The sequence below is a fragment of the Urocitellus parryii genome, chromosome 5, assembly GCF_045843805.1.
Source record: "Urocitellus parryii isolate mUroPar1 chromosome 5, mUroPar1.hap1, whole genome shotgun sequence".
Classification (NCBI taxonomy): Eukaryota; Metazoa; Chordata; class Mammalia; order Rodentia; family Sciuridae; genus Urocitellus; species Urocitellus parryii.
The window spans coordinates 83,095,783-83,116,288 of NC_135535.1; the positions used below are offsets into that span (position 1 = coordinate 83,095,783).

Consider the following 20,506-nt stretch of genomic DNA (forward strand, 5'->3'; position numbering starts at 1 on the left):
TAAGTAAATACAGCAATGCACCATGTTTATAAACAAGAAGAACCAAAGATGCAAAAATATCTTTTGCCCAAATTGACTCAATTTAAGTGCAACAAATAAGACAAGAGGCTTTGTTGAAAAAACTGATAGGTGCTAATAAAAGTTATATGGAAATAAAACATACCTAAAGTAGCTAAAAACAACTTAGAAATATCTGAACAATTTTGGAGGATTTATCCCACTTATTTTAAACACTAACAAACTATCTAGAGTAAATTAAACATAGTAGTACCAGAGACAGACAACTAGTTTAATAGAAGGAACCAGAATCATGTAATAGATCCACATAAATATGTTCAACTAGTTTCATTTTATTTGTTGATTTTTGACAAATGTACAAAGGAGATTCAGTGGTCGAATATTCTTTTGAAGCAAATAAAATTGGAAAAAGAATGGATACTGATATGCAAAAAAGGTAGTAATAGTTCAATCTACATCTAGCACCATATATAAAAATCAACTTAAAATGGGTCAAATTAAACTTGTAAATTATTTTAAATATCAGAGAAAATATTTTAATGATGAATCAGGCAAGAGTGTTTATTTTTTTAAAATATGAGACCAAAACTACAACCAGTACAACAAAAATGGATAAATTTAAAATTATAGCTCTAGAAAATACATTAGTAAAATAAAAAAAGTTACAGATTGTGGCAAAATATTTACTAATCCTTCTAATGAATGATTTATATCCAGAATATATAAGGAAATCTCAAATTAATAATAAAAAAAACATCAAATGGCAAAAAAATTCAAAGACTTTCCACATATACTTACCAGATCACCTAGTTAGGTATCTCCAACTAATTAGTTATTCAAGAGAAGTAAGCATAGATCCATATAAAGTCTTATTCACTAATAAAGACCTTGTACAAAAAACAAAAATGTAGGGATTTGTTGTTAGACCAGTTTTACAGGAAATATTTACAGAAAAAGAAAATTATATAGGTCAGAAACTTGGAAGTACATAAAGATGGGGAAAGTATCTGAGATAAAACAAAATTCTATAACATACACTATATGTTTTTATGGTTTATGTTTTAAAATGAAACAAAAAATTTAATTTTCTTATTCCTAAGTGAATAATAAAGTTTGCTCAAAATAATAATAGCAACAAGTAATTTGATTATATGTACATATATATGTGTCAGTGAAATAGACAATAACTATAATGATACAAGGAACAGGATAGAGGCATTTGGATTGTTTAATTATTATGAAATTATATTCACACTATATGCAACACAGGTAGTGTTTTTAGGGCACCCACTACAAAAGTTAAAAAAAAAGTATAATTGACATGCTAAAGAAGCAGAAAATAGCATTATGTAAATGCTCAATTAAAACTCACAAGGAACAAATAAAAAGGGCAATAAATATAAAATAGTAACAAATATGGTAGATATACAATTGACCACATCAGTAATCACTGTAAACATCAATGATTATATAAACATACTAATTAAGAGAGCATTAGAGTGATGCAGAAAACATGACATGACTATATGTTGTCCAAACGAAATTCACTTTAAATATAAAGACACATATTTTAAAAGTAAACAAGTGGAGAAAGATATGCCATGATAACACAAATCAAAAGAAGCACAAGTAAGTACATTAATTTCAGAGGCCACAGACTTCAGGGCAAGAAAAGTGGCATTATAGAATTATCAATTCTCCAAGAAAATACAAGAATCTTTAATGAGTGTGTACTTAACAACAGAGCAGGAAAATCCATGATGTGATTATAAACTTATCAGAAGAAATAGATGAATCTAACTATTATTATTGGAGACCTCATTGTGATTCCAGTATAAATGAACAGATCCAGTAGTCAGAAAATCAGCGAGAACACAGTTGAACTTAACACTAATATCAACTGAATATAAGAAATACAGACTGCACCTGCAAACAGCAGAATATCCATTCTTCTTGATCTCTCATGGAACAATCTCTAACACAAACTACATTCTAAACCACAAAATATATCTTAAGAAATATACAGTAATAGAAATCATACAATATCTGTTCTTGGATCTTAAAAGAATTAAACCAGAAATTAGTAAGGTGGATGGTGGGAAAATACCACAATACTCTTCTAAATAATTCATGGGGTTAAGAAAAAGAAAATCTCAAGAGAAATTTCTAAATATCTCAAACTAAGTGAAAACATAACTTGGAAAATTGTGGGATGAAGCAAGTAATGGGAAATTTAGAGCAGTGAACATATATATTGAGAAATGAGAATGACCTAAAAATCAACAATCTCTGCTTCTCCCTTAGGATTTGAAGAAGAGTAAACTAAATTTAAAGTAAGCAGATAAAGAAATAATAAATTAATAGGAGATAAAACAGGAAATATGGAGAAATCAACAACACAATACCTGGCTTGTTGAAATGAATCCATAAAAAGTGATAAGGTTCTAGCCAAGCTAACCAAGGAAAAAAGAGAAAAGACAGAAATTACTCATGTCAGAAACAAAAAGGGGCTATTACTACATATCCCATTAATATGCAAAGGTTAAATAACAGATTACTATGACAACGTTATGCTCACAAATTTGATTAACCTAGATAAAATAAACCAATTCCTTCAAAGACACAATCTGCCAAAATGCACAAAAGCACAAACAGACAATATGAATAAATTTATGTATTAAATTTAACTAAGTCAATAATTAACTGCTATGGTCTTACAGTTAATGTCTCTGGAAAATTAGCATGTTAAAATACTAACCACTAAGATAAAGGTAATAGGAGGTACAACCTTTGGGAACTGATTAGGTCATGAGGATTATGGGATTAGAGTCCTTATAGAAAAGATTCCAGAGACATTCCTTTACCTTTCTGCCATGTGAGTTATAATAAAAAGACCAGTTTAGGAATCTGTTTCTTGTCATATGCTAGAGCTGCAGGTGATTTTTCTTGGACTTCTCAGTCTCAAGAACTGAAAAATGAATTTTTAATGTTTATGAAATGCAAGTTTGTGGTATTCCATTACAACAGTTCTAATAGAGTAAGACAACTTTCCAAACAAGAAAAGGACAGAGCCAGATGGCTTTACTGGTGAATTCTAATGAAGAATTAATTAAATATTTAGACTAATTCTCCACAGTCTCTTCCAGAAGGTAAAAACAGAGTATATACTTCTTAACTCATTCTATGACATCAACATTACTCTAATACTAAAACCAGACACAAATATTAAAAGAAACCTACAGACCAATTCTCTCATGAACACAAAGGCAAAAATCCTCAACAAAATATTAAAAAATTAAAAATCAAATAACATAACACATCAACAAGCTAAAGAAAAATCACATAATCATATTGACACAAAGCATTTGACAAAATCTAATCAACATATCCAACATGTATATGTGATAAAAACTCAATGAAATGAGAACAAAAGATAACTTCCTCAAAGGAATAAATAATACCTAACAAAAATCTATAGCTAACATCATATTTAATGATGAAAAACTAGAATCTTTTCCAGTAACATCACAAAAAAGCTAATGCTTTAGTTGTAGATTGACACAATACATTCATTCATTCATTTATTTGTTTGTTTTTGTGATGCTGAGGATTGCATATGGTGCCTCACACATGCTGGCCAAGTGCTCTACCACCGGGCTACAACTCCAGCCCTCTCACCACTGTTTCTTCACATCATACTAGAAATCCTAGCTAAAGCAAGACACAAGTAAAGGAAATAAAAAGTACATGGATTGGGAAATAAAAGTGTCCTTTTTTATAGATGACATGACTGTTTATGTAGAAAATTCTAAAGAATGGGCAACCTCTGGAATTACTAAGTGATTATAGCATATCAAAGTTATAGAATGCAAGATTAGTATACAAAAGTCAATTACTTTCCTATACACTAGCAATGAACAAATGGAACAAATAAAACTCAAAATATATTACATTTCCATTAGCAATCTTTAAAATGAATCATTTTATTAATCCAACAAATTGTATATAAGATCTACATGAGGGGAACAACAAAACTTCAATGAATTAAATCAAAGAATTACTAAATAAATAAAGACATACTCCATGTTCATAGACAAGAAAGTATCAATATTGTCAGGGTGTCAGCAGTATCTGAGGGCATTTCTGGTTATCACAATTGAGGATGTTCCACTGCCACCTAGTAGGCAGATATGAGGGATGTTGGTAAGCATTTTACAATGCATATGACAGTTCCTCAAAACAAAGGGTAATTAAGCTCCAATAACATTAGTGCCAAGGTTGAGAAACACTAGATTGAGTCCATAAATCTGTACACAGCACCTTTCTCCAAAGGTGTTAGAGTAATGAAAGTCTTTTCTCTGAAAGGTGCTAGAATAAATGGATCTGCATATGAGGTGGAGGGAGAAGACATCTGATGATATCACCCCATCATAACCCAAATTAAAAAACTGATCACATAATTAATTGAAGAAAATACACATCTTTTGAAAATACAGGAGGAAAACCTTTGACAGCTATAATTAGGCAAAGATTTCATAGATACAGAATTAAAAGGATGATAGATAAAAGAAAAAAATTCCATTCATCAAAAGTAAATGGAATTAAAGATAGCATTAAGAAAATAAAACTAAAATAAAATATTCATAATGCATACATACAGTCAAAATTTTGTGAAAAATCTTATTATTTATGTATGCAACTTAGGAAAATGAACAAAAATTCTGAATATGTATTTCACGAAAGAAAATATACAAACAGCCAGTACTCACATGAAAAGATGTTAACCATCAAAAGTCATTCAGATAAATGCCATTGGATTAGATACCATTCCCCACTTTCCCCTGTAAAAAACACTAAATGACTGAAAATACCAAGCTCTAAGAGGATAAATCAAAGAGAATTCTTATACATCAGCAGTTAAGAATGTAAAATGGAACAAAACTTTCAAAAAGCGTTTGGCACCTAGTTATAAAGTTAAACACACTTACCATGTGATCCAGTAAGTCAATATCTAAATATGTATAAACAAAAATAAAAATATGTCCCAACAATTTTATGCAAACATTCATAGCAGCCCCTAACTTTAAGCAATCTAAGTATATAACAATAAGTGAATAGATAAAAAGATGCTATATGCCTGTATAAGAAAATATTATTCAGTAACTGAAAGGTATAAATACACCTCCCCACCACATACACACACAAAGAATCTCAAAATATATTATGATGAACCAAGGTATACAGACACAGAAGAATCTAAATTATATTTTATATAAAATTATAGAGATGATCAAACAGGGCTAGGTTCAGTAGTAGAGCACTTGTCTAGCATGTATGAGGCCCTGGGGTTCAAACCCAGTACCTAGGGCGAGGGGGAAGGAAAGGTGAAACAAGCAAATAGCAAGAGAATACAGATTAGTGGTTGCTTGGGACCAGAGATCATTTGAGGAGCATGACTAGACAATAATGAGAAAGCTTCTTGAACTGATGCAAATGTTCTATGTATTGATTATGATGCTTATGTTCCCTATAAGTATCCTAACCTTGAGTGTTCTTGGCCAAATATAGGTACACACATTCCTTAATAAAGGATGCAATTAATTTTACGTAGAACATATCTAAAATAGTTGATAGGCTTTGGGGCACAGCAAATTAGGTACAGATAGATTAACAGAATTAAGCGACAAATCAGGGTTGAATCCAGTTTTTCCCTTAAATTTTCCCTTAAGTTTTTCATTTAAGGAAAGAGAGAGGGGAGTCAATTGATTACTAAGGAACAATATTGATGCTATATTTGTACTCCTCCCCCAAAAATTCTTCTTGTTAAATAAAATTTACTTACTTCCAGTTTGAAATGACATCTTAAGAGCTAGCAAATGTGAAATCACCATTTCTAGCACTCATGTGGTTTTACAAACTAACCATCACACTGAACTTCTTATGTTCCCTATAAGTATCCTATCCTGGAGTGTTCTTGGCCAAATACTTCCAATTAATAAATAGGATACATCTTTCCTTTTAGGCAACTTTACATTTCTTTTAGTGATGTTTTATAGTTTTCATTGTAAATGGTTTTCTGCACCTTGGTTAAGTTTATACCTAGGTATTTTCTTAACTTGGATGCTATTATAAATGGAATTGCTCTCTTTATTTTATTTTCAATTCTACTTGGTGTAAAAACAACTGGTTTTTGTATATTAATAATTTAATCCAAAACTTGTTTGAAACCATAAATAGCTTTACTCTTGGCTATTTTTAATGAGACATCACTAAAATAAATTATTTACAAATTTATAGGAAAAAGTCAATTCACAAGCATCAAATCACAGGAAAGGTTCAGAACTTTGGGAATTTGCAAATTCAAAAACCAAATTAAAAACCTTGGACAAACTTTAAGATGACAAGAAACAATGCACTAGGGACTTCTTCCAAAAACCCTAAAAAGAGAATCATTATCAATCAATTAGCAATCCCTACACCCAGACCACATGCTTCTGTTTAACCTGTCAGTGAGATTCTATAATTACTACATACTAAAAATAGCCATATCTTAAATTCTTTAACTTTCCTCTTGGGAGTAGTTACAGTAAATGCCCTACCTTTTATACTAGATACGCTTCAGGTAAACAATTTATATTTTAGTTCCTAGTTCTTCAGATCAAAAGGAACCATATCTGGACCTGAGAATAGAGACTGCAGCACACCAAACCCTTCCCCTATCACCTACAAATCCTGGACTTTTCAGTCCAAGGTCTTAGTAAGACAGACCTTTCAGATTTTCTCCTATGGAGACAAGATATATAAATTTGCCTATGAGATGCAGGCTTCAAATACATGGTGACCAAAAGAGCACTGCAATATATTAGTGCAGTTTAACAAATATCTCTTGCTCTCTGCCTTTCAGATGGATGGTAAGATCTCATTAGCTGGCCCCATTATGATTGGAGTTTGGGGATATGTGGACATAAATTGGAATTGAAAATGTCAACTCCAGGTCAGAGTACTTAATTATTGATACAAAATCTAACAGGGCTCTCTCACTCTGCAGTGATATACTATATTGAGTATATTTCAATGTTCCACATAGGAAATATACTCAATATAGCTGCCTTGATGGCAACATGAGACAGAAACCGAAGAAAACCTTCAATATAATGCAGCATGAGTAAAATATAAATGTTTGTTTCCTGGAGCCAGAGTCTAGGAAATATTTCGACTAACATATGTTTTATAATGCTTCAAAGTTCTATGACTTGAATTTTTCTCTGTGATATTTCTGTGCATAAATGAAGTCATTACACTTTATACTACTGATGGCATGGTATTTTACCACCCAAAATAGTATGATTGTTATATCCAACTTATAAAATTCCCTGTGTGTTCCTTTTTTCAAGCCATTTATTAAAAGAACACTGAAAAATATTTAATAGAACTGGTCCCAATCTTCAGGATGAGGTGGCACATCTATAAATCTATTTAAATTCGCTATTTAATTTTGTTTTCTAAATTGTAACTAATTTTCTTTTCATCCTATAAACATTACATTTAAATAAAGTTGATTTAATTTTCAACTATATTATTGAAAAGTTGTACAAGAACATCTTGCATACATTATTTATACTAGGATACATCTACAAATTCTCCTCAGTTGATTCCTTAACCATTCAAATCTTTAAAGACAATAAACATAAAAAGGGACAAAAAGTAATAGAAAAATTCAAACAGAAACCATGTGAAAAAAATGTAACTCAAGAATAAGTGTTTTGTTACCTCCATTAATATGTACAATTTTTAAGTTTTTAACATATTCGTTAAAAATAAATTATATATGTGTTATTATTTATTTATTTTGGTACTGTGGATTGAACCCAGAAGGTTTCTACCTCTAAGCTACATTCCCAGCTCTTTTTATTTTATGTTTTTGAGACAGAGTCTCACTAAGTTGCTAAGCTTGGCCTCAAAATTGTGATCCTCCTATTTCAGCCTCCCGAATCACTAGGATTACAGGTATGCACCACTACACCCTGCCTGAATTTTCAAAATTCAAATGTTATTAACTTCTGGTCACTAAAAGTCATTCCATTGCCATAGTGCATTTGTAGTTATCCCTTTGCTTCTGCTATTTGTTGAATATTATTACAACCCCGAAATTAACATAATAATCATTAATTTGGGAGCAAGCCCACATATTTTAGGACTTTAGTCCTATTTTAGGTCTATCATAAAAGTCTCAAAATTTGAATTTACATAAGCATACTTTTTCTCCGAAATACATCAAGTGAAGTAAATGGCATGAAACTGAACAAACAGCACTAGAGCTCTCAGAGGAGGAGAGTCAAAAGAAAAGCATAAATATACACTGCATGTGCACTTTTATTACCTGAGTATTTAGCAACTCTTCACACTTGTGGGCTTGTTTCTCAATTGCACAGATGTACTGTTTTTCAATAGCTTCTACTTGTTGCTTAACTGAAGACTGCAGTAGTGCCTATAAACAAGCAAAAGAAATCATTTTGATCACAAACAACCTGAAGGTATACTGTTGGCATGTGAAGTTTTTGACAGTCATACAAATTGGAAATATAACACCCCTTCGCATTACAAAATACATATTTCTCAACAGAGAAGTCCATTTATAGATATTACTTTAAGCTTTCAATTTTAGGTTTTCCTATTTGCTAATATTATAGTTTTTTTTTGGCTCACCTATTCATTCCACACAACTTCTCTTTAAGAAAAGCCAAGTCATAGAAAATGATAAAGAGAGTGAGTAGTTCTGTTAAATATAAATTCAGTTCAGTGAAGACCACACAGGACGAGAAGCATATGAAAGCTGCTGGGAAAAAAAAAAAAAAAAGAAAGAAAGAAAGAAAAAGAAAAAAAGAAACATGAAAAAAAAAAAAAGCCAGACATATTTCACTGGCTGACAAAACTCCACATCCTCTCGGCACACTGTAAGATCCCATGGGCCAAGCATGATCTACAAGACCACAAGTCAAGTAAAAGCAGATGGAAATTCTGAAAAACTTCAAACATAAAATAACTGCCCCCCAGGAAGTTCATGCCGCCAATGCAAAAAGATATAAGTTAAAGTATGTAAGTTAAAATCTCAAGGCAATCTTCATAAAAAGTAATAAAATGTGAGACTCGACAATCAGAATATAAATGCAAGAAATTAAGTAATATATAAAGATATAACCACTGTTCTAAGAAGAGCCAAATCATCATTTGAAGATGTTCCACCAACTCACCTTACTGGAGATGTTTAAAATATTATAATCTCTTTTCTTTTACTTTAAAAAACTTTATTTATGTTATGCTAACATGATTGTAATGGTCTCTTCATGCTATTTATAAGTTCTCAATCATCCTAAAATAAGCACTCAACCATGTACATAGAGCTCTTCAATATTCTATTTTTAAAGGTCTATCTGGATAATAAACTACTCATAATCAGAATAGTAAGTTGAACAGACAAATCTTATAGAAAACAGACCATTGGCACATTCACTGAGAAAAGAAAAATAAGTCAAATCCCTTAATCTCTGTTTTGAAAACAGGTTTATTAACTTGGAAACAACATGCATTAAAATGATAAATAAATAGACATGTATTTTCAAAAATAGACAAAAGTATTTTTTAAAGGAATGACTAAGTCTCAAATTTTCAAATAATTTTTTTCCAATGCAGACTATCTGATGATGCTACTATTACTACATTTCATTAGTTACCACTGAGAAACTGCAGAATTACTAGTATATTAGTAAAGAAAAATAATATTAGGAATTGCTTACCAGAGCCATGTTAGACCTCAATATATATAAGATATGTCTTCTGGATTCCATAATGATAGATTTATATACAGCATCAAAAGTCAATCCTTTCACACTGTATCTAGATGCTGTAAATCTTTAATTTACCTTTGGCAAAGTGTAATATTTGGTGAATTTATAAAATTTTAATTAGAGAATAATAAAGACAATTCCCTTGGAATAAACATAGTGTCTTTTGTAAAGACAAAAATATCATTCTTTGGGGTGGGGTGGGGATTAAAGATATGGCAGAACTGTTTGCACAGTTACAAGTTATTCCAAATTTAAATACACAATCATAATTTTTAGTCAACTATATTCTTTGTAGGCCCAAATTAATAAAATAAAATAACATTCTTTTTATATAATTTTTTTTATTTTTATTTATTTATTTATTTTTTATTATTATTGGTCGTTCAAAACATTACATAGTTCTTAATACATCATATTACACAGTTTGATTCAAGTGGGTTATGAACTCCCACTTTTACCCCGTATACAGATTGCCGTATCACATCAGTTACCCTTCCATTGATTGACATATTGCCTTTCTAGTGTCTGATGTATTCTGCTGTCTGTCCTATTCTCTACTATACCCCCTCCCCTCCCCTCCCCTCCCCTTTTCTCTCTCTACCCCTTCTACTGTAAATCATTTCTTCCATTTGTATTATCTTGTCTTACCCCTCCTTTCCTCTTATATGTCATTTTGTATAACCCTGAGGATTTCCTTCCATTTCCATGCGATTTCCCTTCTCACTCCCTTTCCCTCCCACCTCTCATCCCTGTTTAATGTAAATCTTCTTCTCAAGCTCTTCGTCCCTACCCTGTCCTTGTTTACTCCCCTTATATCAAAGGAGTCATTTGGTATTTGTTTTTTAAAGATTGACTAGCTTCACTTAGCATAATCTGCTCTAATGCCATCCATTTCCCTCCAAATTCTATGATTTTGTCATTTTTTAATGCAGAGTAATACTCCATAGTGTATAAATGCCACATTTTTTTTTTATCCATTCATCTATTGAAGGGCATCTAGGCTGATTCCACAGTCTTGCTAATGTGAATTGAGCTGCTATGAACATCGATGTAGCAGTGTCCCTGTAGCATGCTCTTATTAGTTCTTTAGGGAATAGACTGAGAAGGGGAATAGCTGGGTCAAATGGTGGTTCCATTCCCAGCTTTCCAGGAAATCTCCATACTGCTTTCCAAATTGGCCTCACCAATTTGCAGTCCCACCAGCAATGAACAAGAGTACCCTTTTCCCCGCATCCTCTCCAGCACTTATTGTTGTTTGACTTCCTAATGGCTGCCAATCTTACTGGAGTGAGATGGTATCTTAGGGTAGTTTTGATTTGCATTTCTCTGACTACTAGCGATGGTGAGCATTTTTTCATGTACTTATTGATTGATTGTATGTCCTCCTCTGAGAAGTGTCTGTTCAGGTCCTTGGCCCATTTATTGATTGGGTTATTTGTTATCTTATTGTCTAATTTTTTGAGTTCTTTGTATATTCTGGTTATTAGGGCTCTATCTGAAGTGTGTGGAGTAAAGATTTGTTCCCAGGATGTAGGCTCCCTGTTTATCTCTCTTATTGTTTCTTTTGCTGAGAAAAAACTTTTTAGTTTGAGTAAGTCCCATTTGTTGATTCTAGATGTTAACTCTTGTGCTATGGGTGTCCTATTGAGGAATTTGGAGCCCGATCCCACAGCGTGTAGATCATAACCAACTTTTTCTTCTATCAGATGCCGTGTCTCTGATTTAATATCAAGCTCCTTGATCCATTTTGAGTTAACTTTTGTGCATGGCGAGAGATAGGGATTCAGATTCATTTTGATGCAAATGGATTTCCAGTTTTCCCAGCACCATTTGTTGAAGATGCTATCCTTCCTCCATTGCATGCTTTTAGCCCCTTTATCAAATATAAGATAGTTGTAGTTTTGTGGATTGGTTACTGTGTCCTCTATTCTGTACCATTGGTCCACCCGCCTGTTTTGGTACCAGTACCATGCTGTTTTTGTTACTATTGCTCTGTAGTATATTAAATTATCACTATTTGCAGATGATATGATTCTATACCTAGCAGACCCAAAAGGGTCTACAAAGAAGCTATTAGAGCTAATAAATGAATTCAGCAAAGTGGCAGGATATAAGATCAACACGCATAAATCAAAGGCATTCCTGTATATCAGCGACAAATCCTCTGAAACAGAAATGAGGACAACTACTCCATTCACAATATCCCCCCAAAAAATAAAATACTTGGGAATCAACCTAACAAAAGAGGTGAAAGATTTATATAATGGAAATTACAGAACCCTAAAGAAAGATATAGAAGAAGACCTTAGAAGATGGAAAAATATACCCTGCTCATGGATAGGCAGAACTAACATCATCAAAATGGCGATTTTACCAAAAGTTCTCTATAAGTTCAATGCAATGCCAATCAAAATCCCAACAGCATATCTTGTAGAAATAGATAAAAGAATCATGAAATTCATATGGAATAATAAAAGACCCAGAATAGCAAAAACAATGCTAAGCAGGAAGTGTGAATCAGGCGGTATAGCGATACCAGACTTCAAACTTTTTATATAATTAAAAACATAACTTGAATAGTAATATTTCCTTTATTGATTGATTTATATATAATATACTCATTTTCTTCCAGACATCAAGGAGGATCATGAGTTAAGTCAGAGCTAAAACTAAGGCTGTGGATCAAAAAGAGGAGCAATGCAAAAGTAACTAGCTTCCTATAGAGTTCAAACCTGTCAGTTTAGTCTCAGTCATTTATATGTACAAAGGGTATATCTATAAAGGGGATACAAAGGGAGGTATGTATAGATTTTTTAAAAATATCTTTACTCATTGAGTTTAGTCTAACATTGAAGACAAATATTCTCTTGATAATCACATACTATAGTTATGTGCAGGGTGCATAACAAAGAAAGAAAAGATACTCAAGATCGCCTGTAAAGACTCAGTACTATACACAAGAATATAAAATAGATAAGAATAACTAGAGTGTGAAAGGTAAAGTTAATAAGATGGAAATAGTGAGGCAGGGAGGAATGAAATTAGACAAGTGCCAGATATTAAAAGATCTTGTACAGCACAACAAGGATTTTAAAATTTTGACCCACACTACTCAATAGAGTGATTATTAGTGCCATAGTCCTAGAAAATGAGGTAATTTTCTAAAACTGTCCTTACTCCTAGAATATTAACTATTATGGACATACTTATGTTTACATATTAGTACTAGCCAACTGCTTTTATGGCTTGATTTACTATTATGTAATTGAATATGTATCATTCAATGTAATATAACATAATAACTGCTTTTAAGTTTCTCATATATTTTAAGTACAAAAATGAACATAGATCTTAATTTTCCAATTCATTGTTTTCTTCTGCAATTGTCTTTATAAATACTAAAAACAAAAGCATTTCCTCAATACAACATTATAAAAAGATATATGAAATTATTTCCTTTCTAATCTATTTTAAGTCATTCTTAACACACAGAAAAAGCATTAAAATTCTCCTGGTGTGTGTGTGTGTGTGTGTGTGTGTGTGTGTGTGTGTATCTATATCAGAGATAGAAATGCAAGATGTATATCCATGTATTCCATATTGAAAAGAATGCTACCAAGGGCAAGAAATGTTTTGTACCCAATAAACTTAGGCCTTGGTCACTGTTCTATCAGAGATTGGCAGTATTATCTCACCGAATCCAACTCACTAAGCTTGGGGAAAACTCATTACCATACTTGAGGAACACTGCAATTTTAGAAGTGTGAGCAAGATTATAGGTTCCTTTAGTACAAGAACTCAGTGGTACTTGTCTCTATACCCATGTGCACTCATTGTAGTGTTCCCTGCACTTAGTGTGAGTAATGCTATTCCCTAAATGGTAGTCCATTTTTTTAAAAAAAAACTTCTACCATTAGAAAATGTAGGCCCAACTCCCCATCATATTGGCTTAGGAACTGACTTCCTTAAAAAGACTTCTAAGGCACAAGAAATAAAATCAAGATCAATAATTGGGATGGTATCAAACAAAATGCTTCTTCACAGCAAGAAAACAATCAAGAATGTGAAGAGAGAGACTACAGAATGGTAGTCTTTATCACATGGACCTCAAATAGAGCATTGATCTCCATGATATACAAAGAACTCAAAAACTTAACATCCATCAATAAAAACAAAGAATCCAATCAGTAAATGGGCAAAGGAACTGAACAGGCACTTCACAGAAGAAGAAATACGAATGGTTGAAAAATACATGCAAGCTGGGTGTAGTGATGCTCGCCTATAACAACAGCTGGGGAGGTTGAGGCAGGTTGATGGATCTCAAATTCAAAGCCAGCCTCAGCAAAAGCAAGGTGCTAAGCAACTCACTGAAAGAGACCCTGTCTCTAAATAAAACACAAAATGGGCTGGGGATTGGCTCAGTGACCAAGTACCCCAAGTTCAATCCCAGTAGCTCAAATACTAGAAACTATTGATGTGCATTTCTTTAATGAATTGGATGTATGCTGGAATTTAAATGACAAAAAAGAAGCATATCCAAAGTGGACTATTGCCATCAGACTACAATTCATTGTTTCAACAAATCTGCCAGTTTTTCTTCTCCTTTGAAATTGCCAAACTGTTACAGATCAGATTCCAGCCTCCTGAAATTAATTACTTGTCCAGATTTGCAGAGCAGATGTGTCTTTCAGAACCAGATGGTATCTGAAACATTAATATGATCTTGGTAGTTATGAAGACCAGAAAAGTATACTAGTTAACAACAGTTATTATTATTTTGAAAGTCACAAAAATTTTATCTGTCCATCCTTTCAGTTACACTTACTTACACAAATGGAGAAAAGTATAAGCTACAGAGCAATCCAGAGGCAAAACTTACCATAAACAAAATATTCCAACTAGGATTTAAGCTGTAGAAAACGGGAATCTTTCCTCAACTCACAGACACACACGACGTACCTACGACAATGTCTAGCACATAAAAGCCATTCAACAAATGTGCTGAATCAACTGAAAAATCAATCCTGATTTTGATATGTCCAAATCTGTCTATTTGCTTTTCAAGCACCAATTTTTCTCTATCATTTTAAAATATTTCAGTCTTTTTTTTTTCAAACTTCTTTTCTTCTTTCAAACTTTCTTTTCCCATCATAGCTAAAAAGAAAAGGAGCATAACTGAAAGGTATCTGCAAAACACTTAAATTAAGAATGTGAAGGGATACTTTTATATTTTTTATGGTGTAAATCTTCTTTTTGAAGATGGTGGAATGAGATGAAAATCATTACCTTAGGTACATGTATGAGTGCATGTGTGGTGCGACTCTACATTGTGCAGAACCAGAGAAATGAAAAGTTGTACTCCAACTATGTACAATGAATCAAAATGCATTCTGCTATTATGTATAACTAATTAGAACAAATAAAAAAGCTTCCTTTTGAGAAAAAGGGTACTTCAAATTTTACAAAGCCAATAAGTTGTTAGCATGTTCTGTAATATTCCCTAAAAAATTTCAAACATAAGCAAATTTTTAAAATTATTTTTTATTTTGTCATATAATTTATACATAATACTTGGATTATAAGCAAGTTTTATTATTTAAAAGGAGAGCCCCCTTGAATAAAACTTTGTAAAAACTTGACTAAAGCACCTATGTAAAAAATGATCTCTTACTGAATTATTCATTTATTTTTTTTCCATGAGAAAGGTTTTAAATACCTACTTTACAAATTAAGAAACAAACACTATGATTAAGAGATGTGCCCAAAATCACAGAAAAGACAGTATAACAAATAATTGAATTTCACTCCATTTGCTTCTGTTTGTCTTAGCTACTCTAACCCAGCTAAAGCAGACTTCTTTTTCTGAAAAAAACACTTATTCTCATTTTTGTCCTTCATTTAATTATTGACCCATTCAACAAATATTCACTGAATGAATACTTTATTCCAGACACTGTTTTAGGTACTGGATGTACAAAGTGAATCAAAAAACAAGGTTCTTAATCTTCTGAGTTTACATGGTTGGCAAAATGATTGAAAGGGCAAGGATCATAAGGACAATTGAAGGTCAACAACACAAATCATTACTGATGATACTACCTGCAATGAAGAATATAAGAAGGTAAAAATTAAAGAATAGTGGAGGGTAAATTTTTCAGACAGAATATTCAAGAAAGGCTCTCTTTAAAGATGGATAAATAGAGTTTAACTGTCACAGGTGGAGAAGGAAAAACTCAGCCATACATAAGTCTAGGAGTACATTCTCATCTGTCTTAATTGGCTTTTCATCACTGTGACCAAAATACCTGACAAGAACAACTGAGAGGAGGAAAAGTTTATTTTACACTCACAATTCAGAGATTCAGTCAATGGTTGGCTGACTCCATTGCTCTGAGCCTGAAGTGCAGCAGAATATCATGGAGGAAGAGCAAGACAGAGGAAAGCTTCTCAGCTTGAGGCAAGCAGGAAGCAGAGAGAACACAAGAAGCCAAGGGCAAAATATAATCCCTCAAGGCATTCTCTGAGTGACCTACTTCCTCAGGCCATGCCCCACCTGCCTACAGTTTCCACCCAGAACAGTGCTCCTTTCACATTATCTATCCATCAAATTGATAATTCACAGATTAGGTTATAGCTTTCATAGACTAATTTTACCTCAGAACATTCCTGCATTGTCTGACATGATCTTTTGGGGGATAATATGCAAACCATAATACCTTTAAAGGTCACAGCACCAAGTCCTGGAATAAAAATAATACTAATGAGGAGTTCAAGAACTAAAATAAAGTCTAGGGTACAAACCAGGGAATTTCAATAGATATGCTCACATTGGTCCTTCTTTTGTACTTTAATAATAGGCCAAACTCCTAATCCTAGGGTGTATAGTTTTGCAGAGCTCTATATCAGAATGAGTTTTCAAACATCAGAAAAGTAGGTAGAAAGCCAGGATCCAGTGGGGCATGGCACCTTATTTCTACTGTAACTGCCATGAGAAACCACTACAAAGCTTTAAGCAAGAAAATTTCTATAATCTGACATATTTTTAAAAGCCTTCAAACAATGTTGCATGGTATAAAAGTCACTTAAATGCTATCAAAACTTTTCCCATCAATGTACAATTAAAGAAAAATGTAGTATTTACTTTTCTAGGAAACATTAAATAAATTAGAATCAAAATTAACACAACATGCATGGATTATTTTTTAGTACTGTAGGGTCAAGTAATTAATGCAAAAATCCTGCCTGATAATGAAATTTAATTATAATAAGAACTCACAGAATTATTTTCTTTTTCTATATCTTCACAAGAAAAATCCTACAGGTATACATAAGCCTATCAAATAATATTTACTTGAACTTCATCTGAATATTTTCTAACATGCAGTTTTTCTACAGTACTTACAGTGGTAATAATGACCATAAAAATGAAGAAATAGTGCCCAAATGATGGCAGCTGATTACATCTGGTTGTGAATGTCACTCTTGATTAATAATTTGTCCTACTTATTAACTCTTGGCTATTTAAAAATATTGTGTGTCAATTTTGTGATCTAAAACTTCAACCCATAACTTCATTGGTTTGTTCTTCCAAAGAAGAAAGTGAACACTTGATCTCATTTATTATTATACACACATATTTTAAAACAGCCTCATATTGGTGAGCTAGTAGTCACACTAAGGTACAGAAGTTGTTGGTTGTGTAAGAGGAGAAACATCAGGCACCTCAGAAAACAGTAGACATTTTAGAAAATTTTGTTGGAGTACGAACAGAAATAATGTGATTAAAAACCTCTTATGGAGAGATGATTTAAAAATACAATGTAAAAAGGACAAGGGAATAAAGTTTTCTCAGACAAGGATTTAATCTGAATTTAAAACTTTCCTTTGTTCAAGTCTGGCTCTGGATTCAAGTCCAAGTTCATGGTCTCGCTACCCAGCTGGCAGAGATTAAGCAATATTCAGACCCTGGGAGATCAATCTTTGGGGAGAACATAGGTGCAAGAGTAAATGCTAGTGGTCTGAGAGTGATGAGAATAGATTTGACCCTATTTCTTTTTAGAAAGCAGAACAGAAACTAATACCTAATATTTTGAGGGAAAAAAATGGGCTAAGAAAAAAAAAAAAGATTTCGCCCTTTTTCCTTAATTTACAAAAAGAAGAGAAATTTCAAGGTCATGTTGAGGCTACTGAAAATTGATCCTGTTTCATATCTCAAGCAATTGGAATTATGATTGGAATTGCAGTGATTCTCAGATTTTTCTATGTATTTGAAGAGTAGTGCACTGTTACTATACAATTCAAAAAGAAAAATGTTAAATTATGGGTGTAGATCTAAACATGGAAATTCAATATAGTCTAGCCATGCTATAAAGTGCTCTGCAGGCTGTGAAAGCCAAAGAAAATCTTCAGGACAGAGGGAATCATTCCTGTTGGCCTTGTTGTTAAGGGATTCTAGTAACATAAGAGTTGTTACCTCAAACACCACAAAAGTCTCCCAGTGAAAATTTCTTTTGTGCCATGGACAACACATTAAAATTAAGAAGTTTCTAAAATTAAGTATAGCACAGAGACTCTACATGTCTGCCTTCCAGATACTTTAACCTTCTGAAATGCTGCCACATGGATAGGCCTCTCCCGCAGATGCCACAATATTGCTCCTTGTGACTTGAATCAGAGCTACAGTTTCAGTTAAAAAAGAGAGGAAAGGAAAAAAGAATTCTGACTGGAACAACCTCTTTATAATCTTTTATAGCATTAAATAAAGCACCTGGTTATTAACACATGAGCCTCAATTCCTAAAATAAGGAATCAGAGGCTATGGGAAGACAGACACTCATATAGATGTCAGAAATATTTGGCTTCAGCACAGATGTATGAACTTTCTCCAAGGAGGCAGTATATTTTGTTAAATAGAGTCTGGAATCAAGTCTTGAGTTAGTAACCCGGCTTTTATTTAAAACTCTGCCTTTGTTTGTTTACATGCATGTATTCATTGCACTATATCTCTCTGTCTCAGATTCCTCATACAATAAATGTGGAGAATTCCAGAATCTCTTCTCTACCAGTGACAAAGAAATCCTGTCAGATTATGACAGTTTACTTAATCCTTTGCATTAATGTTGATATTATACCTAAGACTGTTCTACTAATTTGTTCTAATAATTATTCTAATAATCTGTTGTTTTTTAAGACTTATATTCATGCTCTATGGATTATTTTCTTAGTGATTAGATTTAAGACCATTAAAATAGTAATTTCCTTCAAATTAACTGAGATCCATTCATCAAATACGTATCTCAAATAATAGAAAATAAATTTTCCTCACATTGAAAATTCACCAATAGTTAAAAAGAAATTAGTGATTTGATTTACATAAAGCTCATCAGTAGAAAAATTTAAAAAAAAAGAAATGTGTCACATTAGATTGGGTAGAGAGAAGTGATGGGAGAGGAAGGGAGGGGGAGGGGAGGTAGGCAGGGGTAGGGGGGATAGGAAGCACAGCAGAATAAAGTAGACACTAGTATTACAGCCCTTTATTTTGATATATATATACATGTCTGTATAACCAATGTTATTCTGCAACCTGTACACTCAAAAAAATGAGAAATTATACCCATTTGATTCAAATGTATGATATGTCAAGATCATTTTATTGTCATGTGCAACTAATAAAAAAAGAAAAGAAAAATAGCCTTCAAGATTTCATTTATTCATAAAAAGAAGTAGTTTGTGAACTTATTGACAATTTAAAAAATACTTCTACTAGATGCTTTTCTAGTTAACCGTTAACAATATTACATTATAGAATCTATTACATTAAGGGTAGTATCTAAAATACTTAAAATCCACTGATGTAGGCACAAAAATCTCAGAAGACATCACTCCCAAAACTAAAGAAGGTTAAGGTCCTCAGTAGTGTCAAGTCCTAGCTTAATGGTCAGTAAGGAAAAACCCCAGGGAAAGTGACAAAGTCATCAAAATGTCTCAGAAAGAATAATACTAATGAGTATAAAAATGTCTCACTATTATATCATGGCACAAAGTAAATTTGCTGGTTTAATAATAGACTAGATTGGGTTTTATAATGGAATAATTATCAAAATCTGACTACCTGAGTATCCTGATAAAACAGTAAGGTGAGGTAACCTTATAACTTCATGCTCCAGGTAAAATAGAATAAATCAAACTTACATGTATCATTCCTCAAATGGAAATCCCTTTTTACTTGAAACAAAGCAACTTGACAATACACTGTTAATCAGAAATGTGCCAATTTTAAGCAAATTATTTGACCTCTACTAAGATAAAGGTTGAGGAGAATAAAAGCCAGCCCTTTATTTTGATATTGTATTATACTCTAATTAGAAACAAAACAAACATGTTAAAATGCTATTCTCCAAAATGGTATTAGTTATTACACTCCTGCTTTCCTTTTTCAGATCGTGTTTGATAGTTCAAAGTAAAGAATAAACTGAGTCACTCTTTTCCATCAAGCAAAAAATTTAAAAATTAAAAGTATACACATTCACATATATATGTATGTATCTGTGCATTTATTAAATAGTGGTACTGGGCATTGAATCCAAAAGTGCTCTACCATTAAGCTACAACACCAGCTATTTTTTTTTTAGGTTTATTTTGAA

General features: G+C 32.4%; 1 protein-coding gene across 1 annotated transcript in view; it reads right to left on the minus strand.

Moving 5' to 3' along the window:
• The window catches only part of Ccdc91 (coiled-coil domain containing 91), a 332,645-nt gene that overhangs the window by 145,210 nt on the left and 166,929 nt on the right, over positions 1–20,506 (minus strand). The window contains exon 8 of the mRNA XM_026410706.2: positions 8,399–8,506. Within this exon, the coding sequence (XP_026266491.1) occupies positions 8,399–8,506 (108 nt within the window). The remainder of the gene's footprint in view (positions 1–8,398; positions 8,507–20,506) is intronic.